Raw genomic sequence first — 24,434 nt, forward strand, 5'->3', positions numbered from 1 at the left:
CACAGAAGGGAGTGCCGCACTGTCGGAGGGGGCAGCACTGAGGAGTGCCGCACTGTCGGAGGGGGGCAGCACAGAGGGAGTGCCGCACTGTCGGAGGGGGCAGCACTGAGGGAGTGCCGCACTGTCGGAGGGGGCAGCACTGAGGGAGTGCCGCACTGTCGGAGGGGGCAGCACTGAGGGAGTGCCGCACTGTCGGAGGTGGGGGGAGGGAGAGGGAGAGGGGGGAGGAGAGGAGAGGGGGAGAGGGTGGAGGAGGGGAGAGGGGGGGAGGGAAGGGGAGGGAGAGGGGGGAGGGAGGGGGAGGGAGAGGGGGGAGGGAGGGGGGAGGGAGAGGGGGGGAGGGAGAGGGGGGGAGGGAGAGGGGGGGGGGGAGGCGTCTCCCCGGTGTCCGGGGGCCAATATTGATCCCTCAACCAGCAGATTATCGGCCCCTTTACCACAGGGCATGGTGTGGGATCTTGCTGTGCGCAGACTGCCCCGCCGACAAGGGCTCCATTGGCCGAGCGCTTGAGGCCGATATAAAAGGCCAAGTCCTTCTTTCCTGAACCCGGGCCTGCGCGGTCCCGCAGGCCGGCGCCGCAGCCACCCACCCACCCGCCGTCCGATCGATCGATCGATCAGCCTCCCTCCCCCGCCCGGGGCCGCTCTCGGCCCACGCACCGAGGCCTGAGGCCCCGAGGCCCCCGCTTCCGGCTTCCCCCCAGAACATTTCCCACATGAAATGAAAGTTCGGGCCCCCGCAGGGCGGCGGGCGGCGGACACCGATCCCCCCCCCTCGGTGACCGCGCCAGCCGGCCGTCACACTAACCTGGAGAAAAGCCCGTCACTGACCGCAGGCTGTCCGCTCGCTCACTTGCCGCCGCCGCCGCCCGCCTCCCTCACAGAAAGCGCTAGAAAAGCCGCGTGCCGGCCGGCTTCTGCCTCTACCTACAGAACCCCGCTGCCGGCGGAAGGCCCCGGCTCCCCAGCCGCGTAGCGCCCGCCGGGAGCTGTAGTCTGCTGGCGCCGCTTCTGGCTGGGAGGGACTCGGCGGGCGGACTACATCTCCCGGAACGCGCCGCGTGATCGCGGCCGCCCACTTCCCACGTGACGCACCACCTCCTTCCCCCCCCCCCGAGCCCGCAAGGCGTCACCGATGCGTTCTGGGATCTGTAGTTTGCTCCGAGAGTCTCGACCGTGGCCCAGAGCGCTCCCAGGACTACAATTCCCACAATCCATTGCTGTTGGGCTGAAAACAATATTACATCAAATTCGAAACCGCAATAAATATTTCGCGGAGTCGCAGCCGCGGCTATTAAATCTAATTCTGTGTTACCAAACCCACCTTTGGTTGAGTGACAGAGGAGGAGGACCGGGTGGGGGCGGGGCGGCGGGGGGGGGGGGGACATGCCCTGTTGCACTCTGGGTGCTGTAAACGGCTGGCCAGGCGATGACGTCACCGGACGCCATTCATGATGGCGGCCGCTGACGTCAGGCCCCGCCAAATGGGAACTACAATTCCCAGAGCGCTTGGCGGCGTCGCCGGGGCAACGGGACCGCCCCCGCCCATGTGCTGCCCAACGGCTGCGGTGTGACGGACGGCGGCGGGCGGCCTGAGGCGGGCCTAGGGTGAGCGGTGAGTCCCCGGGATCGGGCTGAGGGAGAGAGGGAGGGACCGACCGCGGACACGGACTGGGAGAGGCCTCACCCCCCGGGGCTGCGCGGTCGGGTGAGGAAGGACATTCTTGCTATTGAGGGAGTGCAGCGAAGGTTCACCAGACTGATTCCAGTAGTTGAGGCCAATTCACTAAATACATTCAAAAAGGAGTTAGATGAGGTCCTTACTACTCGGGGGATCAAGGGGTATGGCGAGAAAGCAGGAATGGGGTACTGAGGGAATGTTCAGCCATGAACTCATTGAATGGCGGTGCAGGCTCGAAGGGCCGAATGGCCGACTCCTGCACCTATTTTTCTGTTTCTCTTCCCCCTCTCTGTCTCCCCTCGGACCCCCCCCCTCCGTCTCCCCTCAGATCTCCCCTCGGACTCCCCTCCATCTCCCCTCGGACCCCCCCCCTCCGTCTCCACTCGGGACCCCCCCTCCATCTCCCCTCGGACCCCCCCCTCCGTCTCCCCTCGGAACCCCCCCCTCCATCTCCCCTCGGACCCCCCCTCCATCTCCCCTCGGACCCCCCCCTCTCTGTCTCCCCTCGGGACCCCCCCTCCGTCTCCCCTCGGACCCCCCCTCCATCTCCCCTCGGACCCCCCCCTCCGTCTCCCCTCGGAACCCCCCCTCCATCTCCCCTCGGACCCCCCCTCCATCTCCCCTCGGACCCCCCCTCCATCTCCCCTCGGACCCCCCCCTCTCTGTCTCCCCTCGGACCCCCCTTCCGTCTCCCCTCGGGACTCCCCCTCCATCTCCCCTCGGACCCCCCCCTCCGTCTCCCCTCGGAACCCCCCCCTCCATCTCCCCTTGGACCCCCCCTCCATCTCCCCTCGGACCCCTCCTCGGACCCCCCCCTCCGTCTCCCCTCGGACCCCCCCTCCGTCTCCCCTCGGATCCCCCCCTCTGTCTCCCCTCAGACCCCCCCCCTCCCCTCAGACCTCCTCCCTCCCCTCAGACCCCCTCCCCTCTCTCCCCTCTCCAAGGGGGGGTAAGTTGTAAAACCAGTGGTCAGGCGGCGGAAGCAGTTAGGATCGATTCATTCAAATGCAAATAAGATAAGATTTGTTTCAGACACCCTTTCCCTCAACCACTATCTGCCCCACCTGTGACAGGAACTGTAATTCTCGTATTGGACTGTTCAGCCACCTAAGGACTTATGTTAAGAGTGGAAGCAAGTCTTCCTCGATTCCAAGGGACTGCCTATGATGATGATGAATATTTTGGGGCTCCGTATCTGAGTAATGTGAGACGTGACGTGTGGCGAGCTCGGGGGGAACAGGGGACTGTGGGCCTGTGGTTCCCCAAGCTCTCCCCCACTGGGGGTTTTCCTCGCCTCATACCTGAGTGTGTAGTAAACTCATTGATTGAGGTTGAATGCTGTGATTGGTCAACGATTCCAGTATCATTGTATCTTGATTAACCCTTGCCACTAGACCAAGACCTCGCTCTGTTAAGCCCGTATGATGGCTGGTGAGCAACGGCCACAACATGTAAAAAAAATCCACGCACAGGCATCTTCCACTCTTCAGGTTGTAGCTCGGGATCTCGAATATTAGGTCCTTCATTGAAACACCTGTGAACGTATCCTTTTTTGGCTTGGAAGCAAGTCATCCTCGTTTCGAGGAACTGCCTATGATGATGGACTACCATGGACTAATAAAGGAGAGCCAGGCTGGATTTGTTGAGGGCAAATAAGAACGAGGAGTAGGCCATACAGCCCTTGAACCCTGCTCTGCCACTTAATAGGATCATGGCTGAACTTGTACATCAACTCCACCTTCCTGCCCTTTATCTCTTGTCTCCCTTAGTGCCCAAAATTCTATCAATCTCAATCTTATACTCGATGACTGAGCCTCCACAGCCCTCTGGGGCAGAGAATTCCAAAGATTCACCACCCTCTGAGTGAAGAAATTTCTCCTCACCTCAGTCCTAAATGGCCGACCCCTTATTCTGAGACTAACCCTTAGTTTTACACTCTCAGCATCTACCCTCCCATCAAGCCCTCTAAGAATTTTATACGTTTCATTCTTCTAAATTTTTAAACAATCTCATAACACTCCTGTGAAGTGCCTTGTGATGTTTCACTGCCTTAAGGCGCTAAATAAATACATGAATTTTCAGTGGAGGTGGTTAGACTCTCGTTGGAGATAGAAACATAGAAAATAGGTGCAGGAGTAGGCCATTCGGCCCTTCGAGCCTACACCACCATTCAACAAGATCATGGCTGATCATTCCCTCAGTACCCCTTTTCTGCTTTCTCTCCATACCCCTTGATCCCTTTAACCGTAAGGGCCATATCTAACTCCCTCTTGAATATATCCAATGAACTGGCATCAACAACTCTCTGCGGCAGGGAATTCCACAGGTTAACAACTCTCTGGGTGAAGAAGTTTCTCCTCATCTCGGTCCTAAATGGCCTACCCCTTATCCTTAGACTGTGACCCCTGGTTCTGGACTTCCCCAACATCGGGAACATTCTTCCCGCATCTAACCTGCCCAGTCCCGTCAGAATCTTATAGGTCATTGCCTGGCACTTGTGTGGCGCGAATGTTACTTGCCACTTATCAGCCCAAGCCTGAATGTTGTCCAGGTCTTGTTGCACGCGGGCACGGACTGATGTCCCAAAATGCTTCACAGCAAATGGAGTACGAAATGCAGTCACGGTTTTAATGTAGGAAACGCGCAGCCAATTTTGCTTAAGGGATCATTTTTGTCCAGGACAAGGGGAAAACTCCCATGCACTTTTATGTCCACCCAAGAGGGTAGATGGAGCCTCGGTTTAATGTCTTATCCGAAACACACCACCTCCAGCACCTGATGAACTTTAGCGACCCTAGTTGGGCTTTTACAACATCTGTTTTTTTTTGTCTGGTGCAATAACTGGCGTTGGCTGTGGCTCAGTGGGCAGCACCCTCGCCTCTATGTCAGAAGGTTGTGGGTTCAAGTCTCACTCCAGAGACTGGAGCCTCTAAACTAGGCTGACACTCCAGTGCAGTACTGAGGGAGTGCTGCACTATCGAAGGTGCCGTCTGCCCTTGGGTGGACTTTTAAAGGTACCCACTATTCAGAGAAGAGCGGGGGAATTCTCCCGGTGCCCTGGCCAATATTTATCCCTTAACCATCATCACTAAAACAAATTACCTTTGTCATTAATCACATCACTGTTTGTGGGAGCTTGCTGTGTGTAAATTGGCTGCCGAGTTTCCTACATCACAACAGTGACTGCACTTTGAAAAGTAATTAATTGGCTGCAAAGCGCTTTGGGACGTGAAAAGCACCATAGAAATGCAAGATTTTCTTTTCTTCAAAAGATTTGAGCGGCGTGAATTGCTAACGGTGTTCTCCTCTCCTAGCACCTTGACCGATTTCCCGTGGAGCCCAGCACGACAGTGGAATCATGGCACTTCCTACCGCACCGCCAAGCTACGTTGAGGCCATGGCGAGCAAAGAGCATTCGTTCTCAGCCCAGCAGCAGCCATTCCAAACCCAACCGTCTTACGCCATCCCGCAGTCTTACGCCATCCCGCAGAATTACCCGACCCAGCAGCCAGTGAACCCCAGCTGGGCGTTTGTACAGCCCAGCCCCAGTGAGTACCTGCCTTTAAGTCTTGGATTTGCAAAGCCCATCCTACACTGGAAGAACATTTAAGGAGGGATATACTTGCATTGGAGGCAGTTCAGAGAAGGTTCACGAGATTGATTCCTGAGATGAAGGGGTTGTCTTATGAAGAAAGGTTGGGCCTATACTCATTGGAGATTAGAGGTGATCTTATTGAAACATAAGATTCTGAGGGGACTGGACAGGGTAGATGCAGAGAAGATGTTTCTCCTCGTGGGGGAATCTAGAACCAGGGGGCATAGTTGCAGAATAAGGGGGTGCCCATTTAAAACGGAAATGAGGAGGAATTTCTTCTCTGAGGGTCGTGAATCTTTGGAACTCTCTACCCCAGAGAGTTGTGGAGGCTGGGTCTCTGAATATATTGAGGCGGAGATAGACAGATTTTTGAATGATAAGGGAGTGAAGGGTTATGGGGAGTGGGCAGGAAAGTGGAGTTGAGGCCAGGATCAGATCAGCCAAGATCTTATTGAATGGCGGAGCAGGCTCGAGGGGCCCAATGGCCAACTCCTGCTGCTATTTCTTATGTAACGCGAGAGTAAGCCTTGAGCCTGCTGCACCATTCAGATGGATTGTGGCTGACCTGTATCTTAACTCCATCTACCCACCTTGGTTCCGGAATCCTTAATATACTTGCCCTACAAAAGTCCATTGATCTCCGTCTTAAACATTTCCAGTTGACCGCCTTGCCCCAAAGCTTCAACAGCTTTTTGAGGGAGAGTGCCCCAGATTTGCACGACCCTTTGTTTGAAGAAGTCCGACATGTCTACTCCTGTTCCTATGTTCCAGTGCAAGCATCACCAGTGACTGAACTTAATGCAGCATGCATTGCGTTATGATGCTCAGGAACGCGCTGCCTGAAAGGACGGTGGGAGCAGAATCAGCAGTAACGATCAAAAGGAAATTGGATAAATAATTGAAGCACAAAATTCTGCAGGGCTGTGGGGCAAGAGCTGGGAATGGAACTAATTGAATAGCTTTACCAAAGATCCGACACGGGCAGGATAGGTCGAACGTCCACCTCCTCTGCTGCATCGTTCGATAATTCAGTGAACTTTAAAGAACCTGCTCTCTTCATCGAAGCCGCAGTTTCGTTTGTCTGTTCCCGCCTGCACCAGACTGCCAGCTATACTTCTAATTTCAGGTTTCCAGCATGTTTGTTTCATCCTTTATTTTGTTAGTTTAGAAACCTTTTCTCCTCTTTTGACATAAGAATTTTGGACTATTGTACCCAAGTGTTACACAGTGACAGACCTGTACCCACCAGTACTGTACACCAGTGTTATACAGTGACCGACCTGTACCCACTATTACTGTACCCCAGTGTTATACAGTGACAGACCTGTACATACCAGTACTGTACCCCAGTGTTATACAGTGACAGACCTGTACCCACCAGTACTGTACCCCAGTGTTATACAGTGACAGACCTGTACCCACCAGTATTGTACCCCAGTGTTATACAGTGACAGACCTGTACCCACCAGTACTGTACCCCAGTGTTATACAGTGACAGACCTGTACCCACCAGTACTGTACACCAGTGTTACACAGTGACAGACCTGTACCCCCCAGTACTGTACCCCAGTGTTATACAGTGACAGACCTGTACCCACCAGTACTGTACCCCAGTGTTATACAGTGACAGACCTGTACCCACCAGTACTGTACCCCAGTGTTATACAGTGACAGACCTGTACCCACCAGTACTGTACCCCAGTGTTACACAGTGACAGACCTGTACCCACCACTACTGTACCCCAGTGTTATACAGTGACAGACCTGTACATACCAGTACTGTACCCCAGTGTTATACAGTGACAGACCTGTGCCCACCAGTACTGTACCCCAGTGTTATACAGTGACAGACCTGTACCCACCAGTACTGTACCCCAGTGTTATACAGTGACAGACCTGTACCCACCAGTACTGTACACCAGTGTTATACAGTGACAGACCTGTACCCACCAGTACTGTACCCCAGTGTTATACAGTGACAGACCTGTACCCACCAGTACTGTACCCCAGTGTTACACAGTGACATACCTGTACCCACCACTACTGTACCCCAGTGTTATACAGTGACAGACCTGTACCCACCAGTACTGTACACCAGTGTTATACAGTGACAGACCTATACCCACCTGTACTGTACCCCAGTGTTATACAGTGACAGACCTGTACCTACCAGTACTGTACCCCAGTGTTATACAATGACAGACCTGTACCCACCAGTACTGTACCCCAGTGTTATACAGTGACAGACCTGTACCTACCAGTACTGTACCCCAGTGTTATACAGTGACAGACCTGTATCCACCAGTACTGTACCCCGGTGTTCTACAGTGACAGACTTGTACCCACCAGTCCGGAACCCCAGTGTTATACAGTGACAGACCTGTGCCCACCAGTACTGTACCCCAGTGTTATACAGTGACAGACCTGTACCCACCAGTACTGTACCCCAGTGTTATACAGTGACAGACCTGTACCCACCAGTACTGTACACCAGTGTTATACAGTGACAGACCTGTACCTACCAGTACTGTACCCCAGTGTTATACAGTGACAGACCTGTACCCACCAGTACTGTACCCCAGTGTTCTACAGTGACAGACTTGTACCCACCAGTCCGGAACCCCAGTGTTATACAGTGACAGACCTGTACCCACCAGTACTGTACCCCAGTGTTATACAGTGACAGACCTGTACCCACCAGTACTGTACCCCAGTGTTATACAGTGACAGACCTGTACCCACCAGTACTGTACCCCAATGTTGTACATTGACAGACCTGTACCCACCAGCACTGTACCCCAGTGTTATACAAAGGGGCAGTGCCATGGGAGCAGTACACTGTATCTAACCTGCACTGTACATGCCCTGGGAGTGTAAAATATTGAATACCTGAGAGTGACAGGCTGAAATCTATTAAGGGGTTTGAGTGGTTTATATATAGAATAACATGCCCAGGAGTGAGTTACAGGCAGGTATCTAATCGAGGGTTTCGACTGGGTGTTTATATATAGGGAATAACGGATACACGGGAGTGAGTTACAATCGGGAATCTAATGGAGTGGCTCGGGGGTGGTGTGGCGGGGGGGGGTATATATAGAATAACGGATACCCGGAGAGAGCTACAGGCTGGAATCTAATGGAGGGGCTCGGGTGGTTTGGATATAGATTAACAGACGTCAGGGAGTGTGTTGCAGGCTTGAGGGCTGAACCATTTCCTTTTGCTTTGCTCTCCAGGTACTGGGTACAGCAGTGGATATGGGCCTGCCCGCTTCACCACTTACTCTGACCCGATCGGCAGTGAGAGCACCGATGCATACGCGACGAACTCCTGGAACAGCCAGCAGATTCGGCACGCGTTTGTCCGGAAGGTGCGTCGGTATCCACGAGCAAAGCCGTCAGCCCATCTCGGGGTCAAAATGGGCGGAGCTAAGTCTCCCTCCCCCTCCCTCTGGCTCTGCCCCTCCCTCGCGCTCTGCCCCTCTGCCGCCCCCCCCCCCCAACTCCTCTCTCTCCCTCTGTTTCCCCCCCCCCCCCCGGCCTCGCTCCACCCCTCTTTCTCTTGTCTCTATTGATGGTGGGTGGGGTGTGTGGTGGGGGGGAGGGAGGAGGAAGAGACATGATGGTGGTGGTGGGGGCAAATGTTTAGCATAACTGTATGATGGTCCCATCTGCAAGGGATGCTAATTTCTCCGGATTCTTGTACTCCCGCCAGGTGTATGCCATCCTGATGACACAGCTGATGGTGACCTTCGCGATAGTGGCCGTCTTCACGTTCTAGTAAGTCTCTCTGTTGTTACTGGATGCCGCCTCTAATAACCGACTCGCTGACTAACCCTCGCTGCACTGCTTCCCCCTGCCCCACTCGAAAGGCCTGAGTGGATCGGTGCGTTCCCCGATCGGAGCCAACACAGGAAGCCGGTCCCAGGTTCCGTCAACGCTTGTGCTGGGATAACAGCGGTGGAAGTGGTGGGGCATTATGGACGCCGTACCCCTGGCCCAAGGGGGAATGAATCCAGTGATTCAGTGTTGGACGTATGAGGTCAGACGTCTGTTGTTGACAGGCCGACCGACGCCACTTCCCAATCTCAAACTTTAAAGTAAAATAGTTTTCAGCATTTGAGTGGCACTGGCAAGGCCAGCATTGATTGCTCACCAGAAAATCGCTTAAAATGGCACCGGGCATGCTGGGAAACAGCGGCCAATATTCACGCAGCCCCGGTATCAACCCGCTATCCCGATGGACGGGATCGTGGGCCGCTGGCGACAAAGACCGACACCTCATCGCTGACCCTCCCTCGGAGACGGTGGGCAGTGAGTGTGTGACTGTGGCCATGAGTCCCAGACCATGGAACACCTCACATCAACCCGCCCACTGAATCAATCTGTTCCACGAGCCACCTCAGGAGGCCGTCGAGTGGTGAGCCAAACTACACATCCCATTAGAAGCTTTCACTGTCGTACAGAGCAGCACTTGCCCATCCCTAGTTGCCGTTGAGTGGGTGAGTTGCAGTCCGTGTGGTCAAGTTATCCTAACTCCAGCCACCCGCCTTGGCTCCATATCCCTCAATACCCTTGGCTAGCAAAAACCTATTGATCTCAAATTTAAAATATTAATTCTTTGTGTGAAGAAGTGTTTCTTAAATTCTCTCCTGAACAGCCTGACTCTGATTTTATTAAAATTAGTTCCTGGGATGTGGGCGTCGCTGGCAAGGCTGACATTTATTGCCCATCCCTAATTGCCCTTGAGAAGGTGGTGGTGAGCCGCCGCCTTGAACCGCCTGCTGCCCTTGACCTTCTAGGTGGTAGAGGTCGCGGGTTTAGGAGGTGCTGCCGAAGAAGCCTTGGCGAGTTGTTGCAGTGCACCTTGTAGATGGTGCACACTGCAGCCACGGTGCGCCGGTGGTGGAGGGAGTGAGTGTTGAAGGTGGTGGATGGGGGGCCAATCAAGCGGCTGCTTTGTCCTGGATGGTGTCGAGCTTATCGAGTGTTGTTGGAGCTGCACCATCCAGGCAAGTGGAGAGTGTTCCATCACACTCCTGACTTGTGCCTTGTAGATGGTGGAAAGGCTTTGGGGAGTCAGGAGGTGAGACACTTGCCGCAGAATACCCAGCCTCTGACCTGCTCTTGTAGCCACAGTATTTATGTGGCTGGTCCAGTTAAGTTTCTGGTCACTGGTGACCCCCAGGATGTTGATGGTGGTGGATTTCAAAAGGCTTTTGACAAGGTCCCACACAAGAGATTGGTGTGCAAAATTAAAGCACATGGTATTTGGGGTAATGTACTGAGGTGGATCGAGAACTGGTTGACAGACAGGAAGCTGATAGTCGGGATAAACGGGTCCTTTTCAGAATGGCAGGCAGTGACTAGTGGGGTGCCGCAGAGCTCAGTGCTGGGACCCCAGCTCTTTACAATATATATTAATGATTTAGATGAAGGAATTGAGTGTAATATCTCCAAGTTTGCAGATGACACTAAGCTGGGTGGCAGTGTGAACTGTGAGGAGGATGCTAAGCAGGGTGATTTGGACAGGTTCGGTGAGTGGGCAAATGCATGGCAGATGCAGTATAATGTGGATAAATGTGAGGTTATCCACTTTGGGGCAAAAACACGAAGGCAGAATATTATCTGAATGGCGGCAGATTAGGAAAAGGGGAGGTGCAACGAGACCTGGGTGTCATGGTTCATCAGTCATTGAAGGTTGGCATGCAGGTACAGCAGGCAGTGAGGAAGGAAAATGGTATGTTGGCCTTCATAGCAAGGGGATCTGAGTATAGGAGCAGGGAGGTCTTGCTGCAGTTGTACAGGGCCTTAGTGAGGCCTCACCTGGAATATTGTGTTCAGCTCTGGTCTCCTAATTTGAGGAAGGACGTTCTTGCTATTGAAGAAGGTTCACCAGACTGATTCCCGGGATGGCAGGACTGACATATGAGAAGAGACTGGATAGACTGGGCCTGTATTCACTGGAGTTTAGAAGAATGAGAGGGGATCTCATAGAAACATATAAAATTCTGACGGGGCTGGACAGGTTAGATGCAGGAAGAATGTTCCCAATGTTGGGGAAGTCCAGAACCAGGGGACACAGTCTAAGGATAAGGGGTAAGTCATTTAGGACTGAGATGAGGAGAAACTTCTTCACTCGAGAGAGTTGTTAACCTGTGGAATTCCCTACCGCAGAGAGTTGTTGATGCCAGTTCGTTAGATATATTCAAGAGGGAGTTGGATATGGCCCTTATGGCTAAAGGGATTAAGGGGTATGGAGAGAAAGCAGGAAAGGGGTACTGAGGTGAATGATCAGCCATGATCTTATTGAATGGTGGTGCAGGCTCGAAGGGCCGAATGGCCTACTCCTGCACCTATTTTCTATGTTTCTATTCGGCGATGGTAATGTCGTTGAATGTCAAGGGGCGGTGGTTAGACTCTCGCTTGTTGGAGATAGCCATTGCCTGGCACTTGTGTGGTGCGAATGTTACTTGCCACTTATGGTAGCCCAAGCCTGAATGTTGTCCAGGTCTTGCTGCATGTGGGCATGGACTGCTCCATTATCTGAGGAGTTGCGAATGGAACTGAACATCAGTGAGCATGTCTACTTCTGACCTTATGAGGGAGGGAAGGTCATTGATGAAGCAGCTGAAGATGGTTGGGCCTAGAACACTGCCCTGAGGAACTCCTGCAGCGATGTCCTGGGGCTGAGATGATTGACCTCCAACCACCACAACCATCTTCCTTTGTGCTGGGTATGACTCCAGCCAGTGGGGAGTTTTCCCTCTGATTCCCACTGACTTCAGTACTAGGGATCCTTGATGCCACGCTCGGTCAAATGTTGCCTTGATGCCAAGGGGAGTCACTCTCATCTCACCTCTGGAATTCAGCTCTTGTGTCCATGTTTGGACCAAGGCTGCAATGAGTTCTGGAGCCGAGTGGTCCTGACAGAACCCAAACAGGGCATCGGTGAGCAGGTTATTGGTGAGTAAGTGCCGCTCGATAGCACTGTCGACTACACCTTGATCACTTTGCTGATGATTGAGAGTAGACTGATGGGGCGGTAATTGGCCGGATTGGATTCGTCCTGCATTTTGTGGACAGGACATACCTGGGCAGTTTTCCACATTGTGGGACAGATGCCAGTGTTGTAGCTGTACTGGAACAGCTTGGCTAGAGGCGCGGTAGTTCTGGAGCACAAATCTTCAGCGCGACAGCCAGGATGTTGTCAGGGCCCAGAGCCTTTGCTGGATCCAGTGCACTCAGCCGTTTCTTGATATCACATGGACTGAATTGAATTGGCTGTAGACTGGCTTCTGTGATGGTGGGGACCTCAGGAGGAGGCCTATATGGATCATCCACTCGGCACTTCTGGCTGAAGATGGTTGTAAACGCTTCAGCCTTGTCTTTTGCACTCACGTGCTGGGCTCCGCCATCATTGAGGATGGGGTTATTCATGGAGCCTCCTCCTCCCGTTAGCTGTTTAATGGTCCACCACCATTCACCACTGGATGTGGCGGGACTACAGAGCTTTAATCTGATTCGTTAGAATCATAGACGTTCACAGCATGGAAGGAGGCCATTTCAGCCCATCGTGTCTGTGTTGTCCAACAAGAGGCTATCCCGCCTAATCCTACTTTTTAAATGTGGTGAATGTTTCTGCCTCTACCACCCTTTCAGGCATTGAGTTCCAGACCCCCACCACCCTCTGCGTGAAGAAATTTCCCCTCAAATCCCCTCTAAACCTCCCCCCAATTACTTTAAATCTATACCCCCTGGTTGTTGACTCCTCTGCTAAGAGAAATAGGCCCTTACTATCCACTCTATCCAGGCCCCTCATAATTTTATACACCTCAATCAGGTCTCCCCTCAGCCTCCTTTGTTCCAATGAAAACAAATCCAGCCAATCTAATCTGTCCTTATAGCTTAGATTGTCCACTCCCGGCAACATCCTCGTAAATCTCCTCTGTACTCTCTCCAGTGCAATCACATCCTCCCTGTAATGTGGTGACCAGAACTGCACGCAGTACTCCAGCTGTAGCCTAACCAGTGTTTATACAGTTCTAGCATAACCTTCCTGCTCTTGTATTCTACGCCTCGGCTAATAAAGGTAAGCATTCTGTACGCCGCCTTAACTACCTTCAGGGATCTGTGGACCTACACTCCAAGGTCCCTTTGTTTCTCTAAATGGCAGTGTCCTACCATTTAATGTGTATTCCCTTGCCTTGTTAGCCCTCCCCAAATGCATTACCTCACACTTCTCCAGATTGAATTCCATTTGCCACTGTTCTGCCCACCTGACCAGTTCATTGATATCTTCCTGCAGTCCCCAGCTTTCTTCTTCATTATCAACCACACAGCCGATTTTGGTATCATCTGCAAACCTCTTAATCATAGCTCCTATATTGAAGTCTAGATCATTGATATATATCACAAAAAGCAAGGGACTTGTTGATTGTGGAGTTGTTTAGCCCTGTCTATAGCATGCTGCTCCCACTGTTTAGCATGTATGTAGTCCTGTGTTGCAGCTTCCCCAGGTTGGCACCTCATTTTTAGGTACGCCTGGTGCTGCTCCTGGCATGCTCTTCTACACTCCTCATTGAACCAGGGTTGGTCCCCTGACCTGATGGTAATGGTAGAGTGAGGGATATGCCGGGCCATGAGGTTACAGATTGTGGTGGAATACAATTCTGCTGCTGCTGATGGTCCACAGCGCCTCATGGATGCCCAGTTTTGAGCTGCTGGATCTGATCTGAATCTATCCCATTTAGCACAATGGTAGTGCCACACAACATGATGGAGGGTGTCCTCAGTGTGAAGACGGGATTTTGTCTCCATAATGTCTGTGCGGTGGTCACTGCTACCAATGCTGTCATGGACAGATACATCTGCGACAGGTAGATTGGTGAGGACAAGGTCAAGTAGGTTTTTCCCTGGTGTTGGTTCTCTCACCACCTGTCGCAGGCCCAGTCTGGCAGCTATGTCCTTCAGGACTCGGCCAGCTCGGTCAGTAATGGTGCTACCGAGCCACTCTTGGTGATGGACATTGAAGTCCCCCACCTAGAGTACATTCTGTGCCCTTGCTACTTTCAGTGCTTCTTCCAAGTGGTGTCCACCATGGAGGATACTGATTCATCAGCTGAGGGAGGGCGGGAGGTGGTAATCAGCAGGAGGTTTCCTCGCCCATGCTTGACCTGAAGCCATGAGTCAATGTTGAGGACTCCCAGGGACACATCCTCCCGACCGAATACCACTGTTAAAGTTATGTCTCCTTGCCTTAACTCTCCCACTAGTAGAGTAAAGTTCTCTTTATCTACCCCATCAATTCCTTTCAAAATCATAAAAACTTCAATCAAATCAAATCACCCGATAACTGTAGATAGCGTAGACTGCAGTCACGGTGTGAATGTTGAATTCTGTGACTGCTCTGATCACAAACTGCTTTACCCTGGATGTTGCTGCACTGGTCCAGGGGGTGCTGAAATCTTCAGACATTGGGCTTTTATTTTGTTGGAACAACACAGATTATGGGACGATAAGATAGAAGCGTTTAAAAAATAATGAAGGGATGGAACAGGATCGATGGAAGCAGACTGTTCCAAGTAGCTGAGGGGACGAGAGTGAGGTGCCACGACTGACACGCAGGAACACCGTGGATAAACGCGATTCCAACTGTTCGCCCGCAAAGTAATTGGTAGAAGATTAGAGGGGAGTTGAGGAGAACTTTTTTCACCCAGAGGCAGATGGGGGTCTGGAACTTACTGGCTGGTGGAAGCAGAAACTCTCATCACAGTTTAAAAAGTACTTGAAATGCTGTAACCCACAAGGCTATGGACCTAGAGCTGGAAAGTGGGATCGGGCTAGGCAGCTCTTTTTCGGCCAACACAGACACAATGGGCCGAATGGCCTCCTTCTGTGCTGTAAACTTCTGTAATTCTATGGAGGGGCCGAGGAGAGGCGTGAGTTCGGGGCCCAGAAGAGGCGAGGGCCCAGGGGCAGCACGGGCCAGCCCACACTGCGATATGTGTGTGCACTAGGTCCGTGCAGCAGAGCAGGTCTCCAGTTAGTCTTGGTTAATCCTTGCCCCTGGACCAAGACCTCGCTCTGTCAAGCCCGTGTGGTGGCTGGTGTGCAACGGCCACACCACGTTAAAAAAATCCACCCACAGGCATCTTCCCCCCTTCAACATGTAGTTCAGGATCTGGAATATCAGGTCCTTCATTGAAACACCTGGGAACTCATCCCTTTTTGGCGTGGAAGCAAGTCATCCTCGCTTCAAGGGACCGCCTGTGATGATGATGAAACACCGACACGGACTGGTTGGGCCAAATGGGCTGATTCTGGGACTGTAACTTCTGGGGGTGTATTACCCTCACACTCCTGACCCGAGCATTACCAATGGTGGAAAGTCACTGACCCCCTCCTCACAGAATAGCCACCAGTCCATCTGGGTGAGGTGTACAGCAAGGCAATCATTGGCCAGCACGATTGGGGGCCTCCAGGAGCAGAGGGGAGAACACTGGAAGGAAGGAGGCCTGTCTCGGTGTCGGGGATTTGTGTTTCTGACCAACGCGCAAGTGGATTGCCGCGACAGTGTGTCATTAATGAATTAACTCTGTGTTTGTGTGTGCTTTCCCCACAGTGAGCCTGTCAGACTGTACGTGCGGAGCAATGCAATCTTGTACTACGCCTCGTTGTGAGTACACAGCCCTCTCCGTCACTCGGCACTGAAGTGTTCCGGGAACAGAACCAAAAGGAACATTGAGGCCACCCTTAACTGAAAAACTTTGTGCCCTGCCCCAACAGTTCACTCGATGAAGTTGGCGAGTTGCCTCACAGAAACAGGCCACTCGGCCCAACAGCTTTCTGCTGCACAGGAGCCTCCCAGCCCCACCCCCAGGATCCTTCTCCCTCGGGTATGCAATGTCCCCGCCTCGATTGCTCGTGCGCTGAGATAGCTGATCACCGCAGGATGGTGGTAGAGGCTGCCGCAAAGACTCTCTCCAACCCCCCCCCCCCCCCCGGACCCAGCGAATGTCCCCCCCTCTCTTCCCCCCCACCCCCCCCCCCCCGGACCCAGCGAGTGTCTCCCCCCACCCGGGACCCCAGCGGACGGGGAAATTCCAGCGGGTGAATACAAAGGCCAGCTTTCTGCAGATGTTCCTTTAAATGGTTCCGAGCACCGAGTTTCCTGAATCCTGGCTTTCTGCTGAATTGTTGTCTCTTTTGTTTTCTCTGCAGTGGGGTCTTCATCTCAACCTACCTTGTTCTCGCCTGCTGCTCCTCGATCAGGTCAGTACCAACCAAAGCCTCTGGCCTGCCAACAGATTGTCCCTCCCATCGCTCTGTCCCCTAACCCTTGTCCTCCCAACCCTGTCCCATTTCACCACATTCTGCACCCTCTTCCCATTCTACATGGTCCTAATCCCATCCACCCCCACTCCCTTCTTCCAGTCCCTCCCCTGGCCCCACTCTGTAGCCCCAGTATTGTCAACTCTCGCGATTCCATCGTGCCTGACACGATTTCAGAGTAAAAAAAAAAAATAGCTTCTCTCCAGACGGAAGGCCTAAATCTCACAATTCATTTTGGGGAAAAAAATACACTGATTTGTGCATGTACGGCAAAATAAGCGATTAGCCCCCTCGGTGGGGAAAGGCCTCTTCTCCACCTGTTCGAAATGGCAGCAGCCTCCGAGCGAGTGAGTGAGTGAGTGAGTGAGTGAGTGAGTGAGTGAGTGAGTGAGCGACGAGGGGATGGCAGGGAGGGGGTCAACTGTCACGACAGCAAAACTGAAAGGATGGTGGGGGAGAGGTTGGGTGCAGTGATGGTGAGAGCGAGTGGGTGCAGTGATGGTGGGTGCAGTGATGGTGAGAGCGAGTGGGTGCAGTGATGGTGAGAGTGGGTGCAGTGATGGTGAGAGCGGGTGGGTGCAGTGATGGTGAGAGCGGGTGGGTGCAGTGATGGTGAGAGTGGGTGCAGTGATGGTGAGAGTGGGTGCAGTGATGGTGAGAGCGAGTGGGTGCAGTGATGGTGGGTGCAGTGATGGTGAGAGCGAGTGGGTGCAGTGATGGTGGGTGCAGTGATGGTGAGAGCCAGTGGGTGCAGTGATGGTGAGAGCCAGTGGGTGCAGTGATGGTGAGAGCGAGTGGGTGCAGTGATGGTGAGAGCCAGTGGGTGCAGTGATGGGGAGAGCCAGTGGGTGCAGTGATGGTGAGAGCCAGTGGGTGCAGTGATGGTGAGAGCCAGTGGGTGCAGTGATGGTGAGAGCCAGTGGGTGCAGTGATGGTGAGAGTGAGTGGGTGCAGTGATGGTAAGAGCGAGTGGGTGCAGTGATGGTGAGAGCGGGTGGGTGCAGTGATGGTGAGAGAGGGTGGGTGCAGTGATGGTGAGAGCGGGTGGGTGCAGTGATGGTGGGGGGCAGGTGGGTGCAGTGATGGTGAGAGCCAGTGGGTGCAATGATGGTGAGAGCCAGTGGGTGCAGTGATGGTGAGAGCCAGTGGGTGCAGTGATGGTGAGAGCGAGTGGATGCAGTAATGGTGAGAGTGGGTGCAGTGATGGTGAGAGCCAGTGGGTGCAGTGATGGTGAGAGTGAGTGGGTGCAGTGATGGTGGGGGGCGAGTGGGTGCAGTGATGGTGAGAGCGAGTGGGTGCAGTGATGGTGAGAGCCAGTGGGTGCAGTGATGGTGAGAGCGGGTGGGTGCAGTGATGGTGAGAGCCAGTGGGTGCAGTGATGGTGAGAGCGAGTGGGTGCAGTGATGGTGAGAGCGGGCGGGTGCAGTGATGGTGAGAGCCAGTGGGTGCAGTGATGGTGAGAGCGGGTGGGTGCAGTGATGGTGAGAGCCAGTTGGTGCAGTGATGGTGAGAGCCGGTGGGTGCAGTGATGGTGAGAGCCGGTGGGTGCAGTGATGGTGAGAGCCAGTTGGTGCAGTGATGGTGAGAGCCAGTGGGTGCAGTGATGGTGAGAGCCAGTGGGTGCAGTGATGGTGAGAGCCAGTGGGTGCAGTGATGGTGAGAGCCAGTGGGTGCAGTGATGGTGAGAGCCGGTGGGTGCAGTGATGGTGAGAGCGAGTGGGTGCAGTGATGGTGAGAGCGGGTGGGTGCAGTGATGGTGAGAGCCAGTGGGTGCAGTGATGGTGAGAGCCAGTTGGTGCAGTGATGGTGAGAGCCAGTGGGTGCAGTGATGGTGAGAGCCAGTGGGTGCAGTAATGGTGAGAGCGGGTGGGTGCAGTGATGGTGAGAGCCAGTGGGTGCAGTGATGGTGAGAGCGGGTGAGTGCAGTGATGGTGAGAGCGAGTGAGTGCAGTGATGGTGAGAGCCAGTGGGTGCAGTGATGGTGAGAGCGGGTGGGTGCAGTGATGGTGAGAGCCAGTGGGTGCAGTGATGGTGAGAGCGGGTGGGTGCAGTGATGGTGAGAGCCAGTGGGTGCAGTGATGGTGGGGAGCGAGTGGGTGCAGTGATGGTGAGAGCGAGTGGGTGCAGTGATGGTGAGAGCGGGTGGGTGCAGTGATGTTGAGAGCCAGTGGGTGCAGTGATGGTGAGAGCGGGTGGGTGCAGTGATGGTGAGAGCCAGTGGGTGCAGTGATGGTGAGAGCGAGTGGGTGCAGTGATGGTGAGAGCCAGTGGGTGCAGTGATGGTGAGAGCGAGTGAGTGCAGTGATGGTGAGAGCGAGTGGGTGCAGTGATGGTGAGAGCGGGTGGGTGCAGTGATGGTGAGAGCGGGTGGGTGCAGTGATGGTGAGAGCGAGTGAGTGCAGTGATGGTGAGAGCGAGTGAGTGCAGTGATGGTGAGAGCGAGTGGGTGCAGTGATGGTGAGAGCAGGTGGGTGCAGTGATGGTGAGAGCCGGTGGGTGCAGTGATGGTGAGAGCCAGTGGGTGCAGTGATGGTGAGAGCGAGTGGGTGCAGTGATGGTGAGAGCGAGTGAGTGCAGTGATGGTGAGAGCGAGTGAGTGCAGTGATGGTGAGAGCCAGTGGGTGCAGTGATGGTGAGAGCCAGTGGGTGCAGTGATGGTGGGGAGCGAGTGGGTGCAGTGATGGTGAGAGTGAGTGGGTGCAGTGATGGTGAGAGCCAGTGGGTGCAGTGATGGTGGGGAGCGAGTGGGTGCAGTGATGGTGAGAGCCAGTGGGTGCAGTGATGGTGAGAGCGAGTGGGTGCAGTGATGGTGGGGAGCGAGTGGGTGCAGTGATGGTGAGAGCGGGTGGGTGCAGTGATGGTGAGAGCCAGTGGGTGCAGTGATGGTGAGAGCCAGTGGGTGCAGTGATGGTGAGAGCCAGTGGGTGCAGTGATGGTGAGAGCGGGTGGGTGCAGTGATGGTGGGGAGCGAGTGGGTGCAGTGATGGTGAGAGCGAGTGGGTGCAGTGATGGTGAGAGCGGGTGGGTGCAGTGATGGTGAGAGCCAGTGGGTGCAGTGATGGTGAGAGCCAGTGGGTGCAGTGATGGTGAGAGCCAGTGGGTGCAGTGATGGTGAGAGCCAGTGAGTGCAGTGATGGTGAGAGCGGGTGGGTGCAGTGATGGTGAGAGCGGGTGGGTGCAGTGATGGTGAGAGCGGGTGGGTGCAGTGATGGTGAGAGTCAGTGGGTGCAGTGATGGTGAGAGCCAGTGGGTGCAGTGATGGTGAGAGCCAGTGGGTGCAGTGATGCTGAGAGCGAGCACAGTGTTTAAATTAGCGCGAGCGACACAGGCCCACACCGGAGCCTGGGGCTGGGTTTCCCTGGGTCTATCGAGCCACCTCTGCGGGAGGGGATCATCATCATCATAGGCGGTCCCTGGAACGAGCATGACTTGCTTCCACAAGAGTTCACTGATGTTTTAATGCAGGACCCGATGTTCCGGTCCTGAACTCCAATTAAAAGGGTGGAAGATGCCTGTGCGTGGATTTTATTTAACGTGGGGTGGCCGTTGCACATCAGCCACCACCACGGGTTTGACAGAGCTAGGTCTTGGTCCAGTGGCGAGGGCTGAACCAGGACAACTGGAGAGCTGCTCGACTGCACGGACCCAGTGCGCGCACACATCGCAGTGTGGGCTGCCCCTGGGCCCTCGGCTCTTCTGGGCCCCGTACCCTCATTCGCCGCACCTTCACCCTCGATGTTCCAGGGCCCGGAGAGGGGGATAGGCAGCCTAAAGATCACCCCTTGGCTCCACGCCACAACGCAGGGATTACTGGGGATTATGGAGCCAGGTGCGGTAAGCCTGCGAAAATACCCCCATCTCCCAGCGCCGTCCGGTGAAGAGCGTTTGCCGTTGCCCAGGCAACCGGCTTGGTGGGAGGGGGAGGAAGGGTGCAGCAACCGGGACTCCCGGCCACTCGAGACTGACGGAGGGTGGATGAGCTCAGCTGATGGGGAGCGTGGACTTGTGCTCGCAAGGCAGGGATCCACCTCGGCTCCTGTCGAGAGTCTTGTGATTTATTGAACCTGGTGTGGGCAGAGTCAGGGACAGCAATCACTGCAAACATCAGATAATCTCGTTCTCCACCCAGTTTCTTCAGCTTATCGCCGACTGACGATGCAAGCTCTACATACGCACTGGGATTGTGGCCATTGCTGCTCTATGGGTTTATATTTTGCTTTTGCTTGTAACACAAACAATGTTCCAATAAATTAACAGCCATTTTAACACCTAATTCCAATCTTTCCGGGTCTGGTGTGGGTTTAATTACATCGAAGCGTGACTAACACTGGCTTACAGGTGATGTTATCTCAAAGAAGGAAATTAATTGGCCGGAAGTCGATAACAGCAACCACAGCTTGCATTTATATAGCGCCTATAACATTGTGAAACGTCTCAAGGTGCTTCACCAGAGCGATGGTCAGACAAAATCGGGCATCGAGGCACGCAAGGAGATATTAGGAAGGTGACCAAAAGTCAGTCAGAGGTAGGTTTTAAGGAGTGTCTTAAAGGACGAGAGAGAGGTGGAGAGGTTTAGGAAGGAGATTAGAGATAGGGAGGGGCGAGGGCCATGAAGGGATTTGAAAACAATGAGGAGAATTTTGAAATCGAGGCGTTGCTTAACCGGGAGCCAGCGTAGGTCAGTGAGCACAGGGGTTGATGGGTGAGCGGGACTCGGTGCGAGTTAGGACACGGGGCAGTGAGTACAGGGGTTGATGGGTGAGTGGGACTGGGTGTGAGTTAGGACACGGGTCAGCGAGCACAGGAGGTGATGGGTGAGCGGGACGGTGCGAGTTAGGACACGGGTCAGCGAGCACAGGGGGTGATGGGTGAGCAGGACTTGGTGCGAGTTAGGTCACAGGCAGTCAAGTTTTGGATGACCAAGTTTACGTAGGATAGATTGTGGGAGGCCAGCCAAGAGTGTGCTGGTAGTGAAGTCGAGAGGTAACAAAGGTGTGAATGAGGGTTTCAGCAGTGGATGAGCTGAGGCAGGGGTGGAGACGGGCGATGTTACGGAGGTGGAAATAGGCGGTCTTAGTTATGCTGTGGATATGTGGTTGAAGCTCATTTCAGGGTCAACTATGACACCTAGATTGTGAACAGCCTGGTTCAGCCTCAGTTAGGAGTTGGAGAGAGGGATGGAGCTGGTGGTGGGTACCAAAAACATTGGCTTCAATCTTCCGGTTTTTCTGCCCATCCAGAACTGGATGTGGGACAAGCAGTCTGACAATTTAGAGCCCGTGGAGGGGTGGAGAGAAGTGGTGGTGAGGTAAAGCTGGGTGTTATCAGCGTACATGTGGAAACTGACGCTGTGTTTTCGGATGATGTCGCCGAGGGGTAACATGTAGATGAGAAATAGGAGGGGCCGAGGATAGATCCTTGGGGGACACCAGAGGTAACGATGCGGGAAGAGAAGCTGTTGCAGGTGATTCTCTGGCTATGATTAGATGGATAAGAATGGAACCAGGCGAGTGCAGTCCACCCAGCTGGACGATGGTGGAGAGGTGTTGGAGGATGGAACCAGGCGAGTGCAGTCCACCCAGCTGGACGATGGTGGAGAGGTGTTGGAGGAAGATGGAGTGGTCACTGTGTCAAAGGCTGCAGACCGGTCCAGGAGGACGAGGAGGGATAGTTTACCTTTCGGTACTGTGGCAGGGGCAGAAACTGGATTGGAGAGATTCAAACATGGAGTTCCGGGAAAGATGGGCACGGATTTTGGAGGTAACAACATGTTCAAGGACTTTGGAGAGGAAAGGGAAGTTGGAGAATGAGTGATAGTTTGCAAGGACGGAAGGGACGAGGGTTGAGGAGCAGATTTGAAGGAGAGGGGACAGTGAGCAGAGAGCACCGTTGACCATGTCGGCTAACATGGGGGCCAGAACAGGAAGTTGGGTGGTCAGCAGTTTAGTGGGAATTGGGTCGAGGGAGCAGGAAGTGGGTCTCATGGACAGGATGAGCTCGGAGAGGTCAAGAGAGGGAGATCGGAGAGAAACTGGAGAAAGATGAGAGGTCGGGGCTGGGGGAAGCCTCGGAGGAAGTTTGGCCTAGTGGGCGAGGGGAAGGAAGGGAAGGGGCAGAGGGAGCTGATTGGATGGTCTCAATCTTGGAGACAAAAGTATGAGCTCCTCACAGTTGATGGAGGAGATGGTGGGGGGGGGGGGGGGGGCAGTGGTGAGGATGGAGGGGGAGATGAGGATTGAGGAGAGGGGGAGATGAGGTTGGTGGAGACGGACCGGGGTTAAGATGATGGTTAGCAGGAGAGAAAGGGAGCCTTGTTTCAGATTTCCAGCACCCACGGGCTGCGACGTGTCTTTCCTGTGTGGGTTGAGACTGAGACTGAAACATCAGGATGGGTTCTACATGCCTCGGGCACCCACCTCACCAACGCAGAAACAATCCTTTCACAGTATCACAGTCTCTATCTTAAATATATACATTTAAAAGGATAACTTTAAAACCCACATATCAAATAGAAAATTTCAAAATCTCCTGGAACCATTATCTGTATCTTTGCTCAGTACTTTTAGTGAGTTTTTATACTTATACAGAACCTAACTTCTTCTTCGTTTTCTCAATCGATCTTGTTGTTTTAATGCAGGAGACGCTATCCCTGGAACTTCATTCTGCTGGCAATTTTTGTACGTACTTCTCTCAATATTATTCAAGTTCAACATGCTAGTAATGTAAACATTATGTATCTGTTATATTCCTGTCATAAGCTATTCAGAAATTGCTAGAATTAAACCAGGGCTAACTCCCCTGCTCTCTCGGGTGCATGTAAAAGATCCCACGGCACTATTTCGAAGCAGAGCGGGGAGTTAAAGCACATGGGATTAATGTGCAAAGTTAAAGCACATGGGATTGGGGGTAGTGTGCTGACGTGGATTGAGAACTGGTTGTCAGACAGGAAGCAAAGAGTAGGAGTAAACGGGTACTTTTCAGAATGGCAGGCAGTGACTAGTGGAGTGCCGCAAGGTTCTGTGCTGGGGCCCCAGCTGTTTACATTGTACATTAATGATTTAGACGAGGGGATTAAATGCAGTATCTCCAAATTTGCGGATGATACTAAGTTGGGTGGCAGTGTGAGCTGCGAGGAGGATGCTATTAGGCTGCAGAGTGACTTGGATAGGTTAGGTGAGTGGGCAAATGCATGGCAGATGAAGTATAATGTGGATAAATGTGAGGTTATCCACTTTGGTGGTAAAAACAGAGAGACAGACTATTATCTGAATGGTGACAGATTAGGAAAAGGGAAGGTGCAACGAGACCTGGGTGTCATGGTACATCAGTCATTGAAGGTTGGCATGCAGGTACAGCAGGCGGTTAAGAAAGCAAATGGCATGTTGGCCTTCATAGCGAGGGGATTTGAATACAGGGGCAGGGAGGTGTTGCTACAGTTGTACAGGGCCTTGGTGAGGCCACACCTGGAGTATTGTGTACAGTTTTGGTCTCCTAACTTGAGGAAGGACATTCTTGCTATTGAGGGAGTGCAGCGAAGGTTCACCAGACTGATTCCCGGGATGGCGGGACTGACCTATCAAGAAAGATTGGATCAATTGGGCTTGTATTCACTGGAGTTCAGAAGAATGAGAGGGGACCTCATAGAAACGTTTAAAATTCTGACGGGTTTAGACAGGTTAGATGCAGAAAGAATGTTCCCAATGTTGGGGAAGTCCAGAACCAGGGGTCACAGTCTGAGGATAAGGGGTAAGCCATTTAGGACCGAGATGAGGAGAAACTTCTTCACCCAGAGAGTGGTGAACCTGTGGAATTCTCTACCACAGAAA

At 53.4% G+C, this 24,434-nt stretch overlaps 2 protein-coding genes across 9 annotated transcripts in view; one reads left to right on the forward strand and one right to left on the reverse strand.

Annotated features, from left to right (window-relative positions):
* The window catches only part of abcf2a (ATP-binding cassette, sub-family F (GCN20), member 2a), a 56,303-nt gene extending 55,329 nt beyond the window's left edge, over nucleotides 1-974 (reverse strand). For both annotated transcript variants that reach the window (XM_070896930.1, XM_070896924.1), the window contains exon 1: nucleotides 809-974. The gene's annotated coding sequence lies outside the window, so the exon portion shown is untranslated. The remainder of the gene's footprint in view (nucleotides 1-808) is intronic.
* Nucleotides 1-24,434, forward strand: part of faim2a (Fas apoptotic inhibitory molecule 2a) — a 251,881-nt gene that overhangs the window by 211,862 nt on the left and 15,585 nt on the right. For 3 of the 7 annotated variants that reach the window (XM_070896954.1, XM_070896971.1, XM_070896964.1), the window contains 6 exons: nucleotides 4,996-5,229; nucleotides 8,511-8,644; nucleotides 8,989-9,053; nucleotides 15,898-15,951; nucleotides 16,497-16,547; nucleotides 23,246-23,285. In XM_070896954.1, coding sequence (XP_070753055.1) covers nucleotides 5,040-5,229; nucleotides 8,511-8,644; nucleotides 8,989-9,053; nucleotides 15,898-15,951; nucleotides 16,497-16,547; nucleotides 23,246-23,285 — 534 coding nt within the window. In that variant the 5' untranslated portion in view covers nucleotides 4,996-5,039. The other 4 variants (XM_070896976.1, XM_070896938.1, XM_070896946.1 and 1 more) reach the window with 4 other exon arrangements.

This window comes from Pristiophorus japonicus, chromosome 1 (assembly GCF_044704955.1).
Source record: "Pristiophorus japonicus isolate sPriJap1 chromosome 1, sPriJap1.hap1, whole genome shotgun sequence".
Classification (NCBI taxonomy): Eukaryota; Metazoa; Chordata; class Chondrichthyes; family Pristiophoridae; genus Pristiophorus; species Pristiophorus japonicus.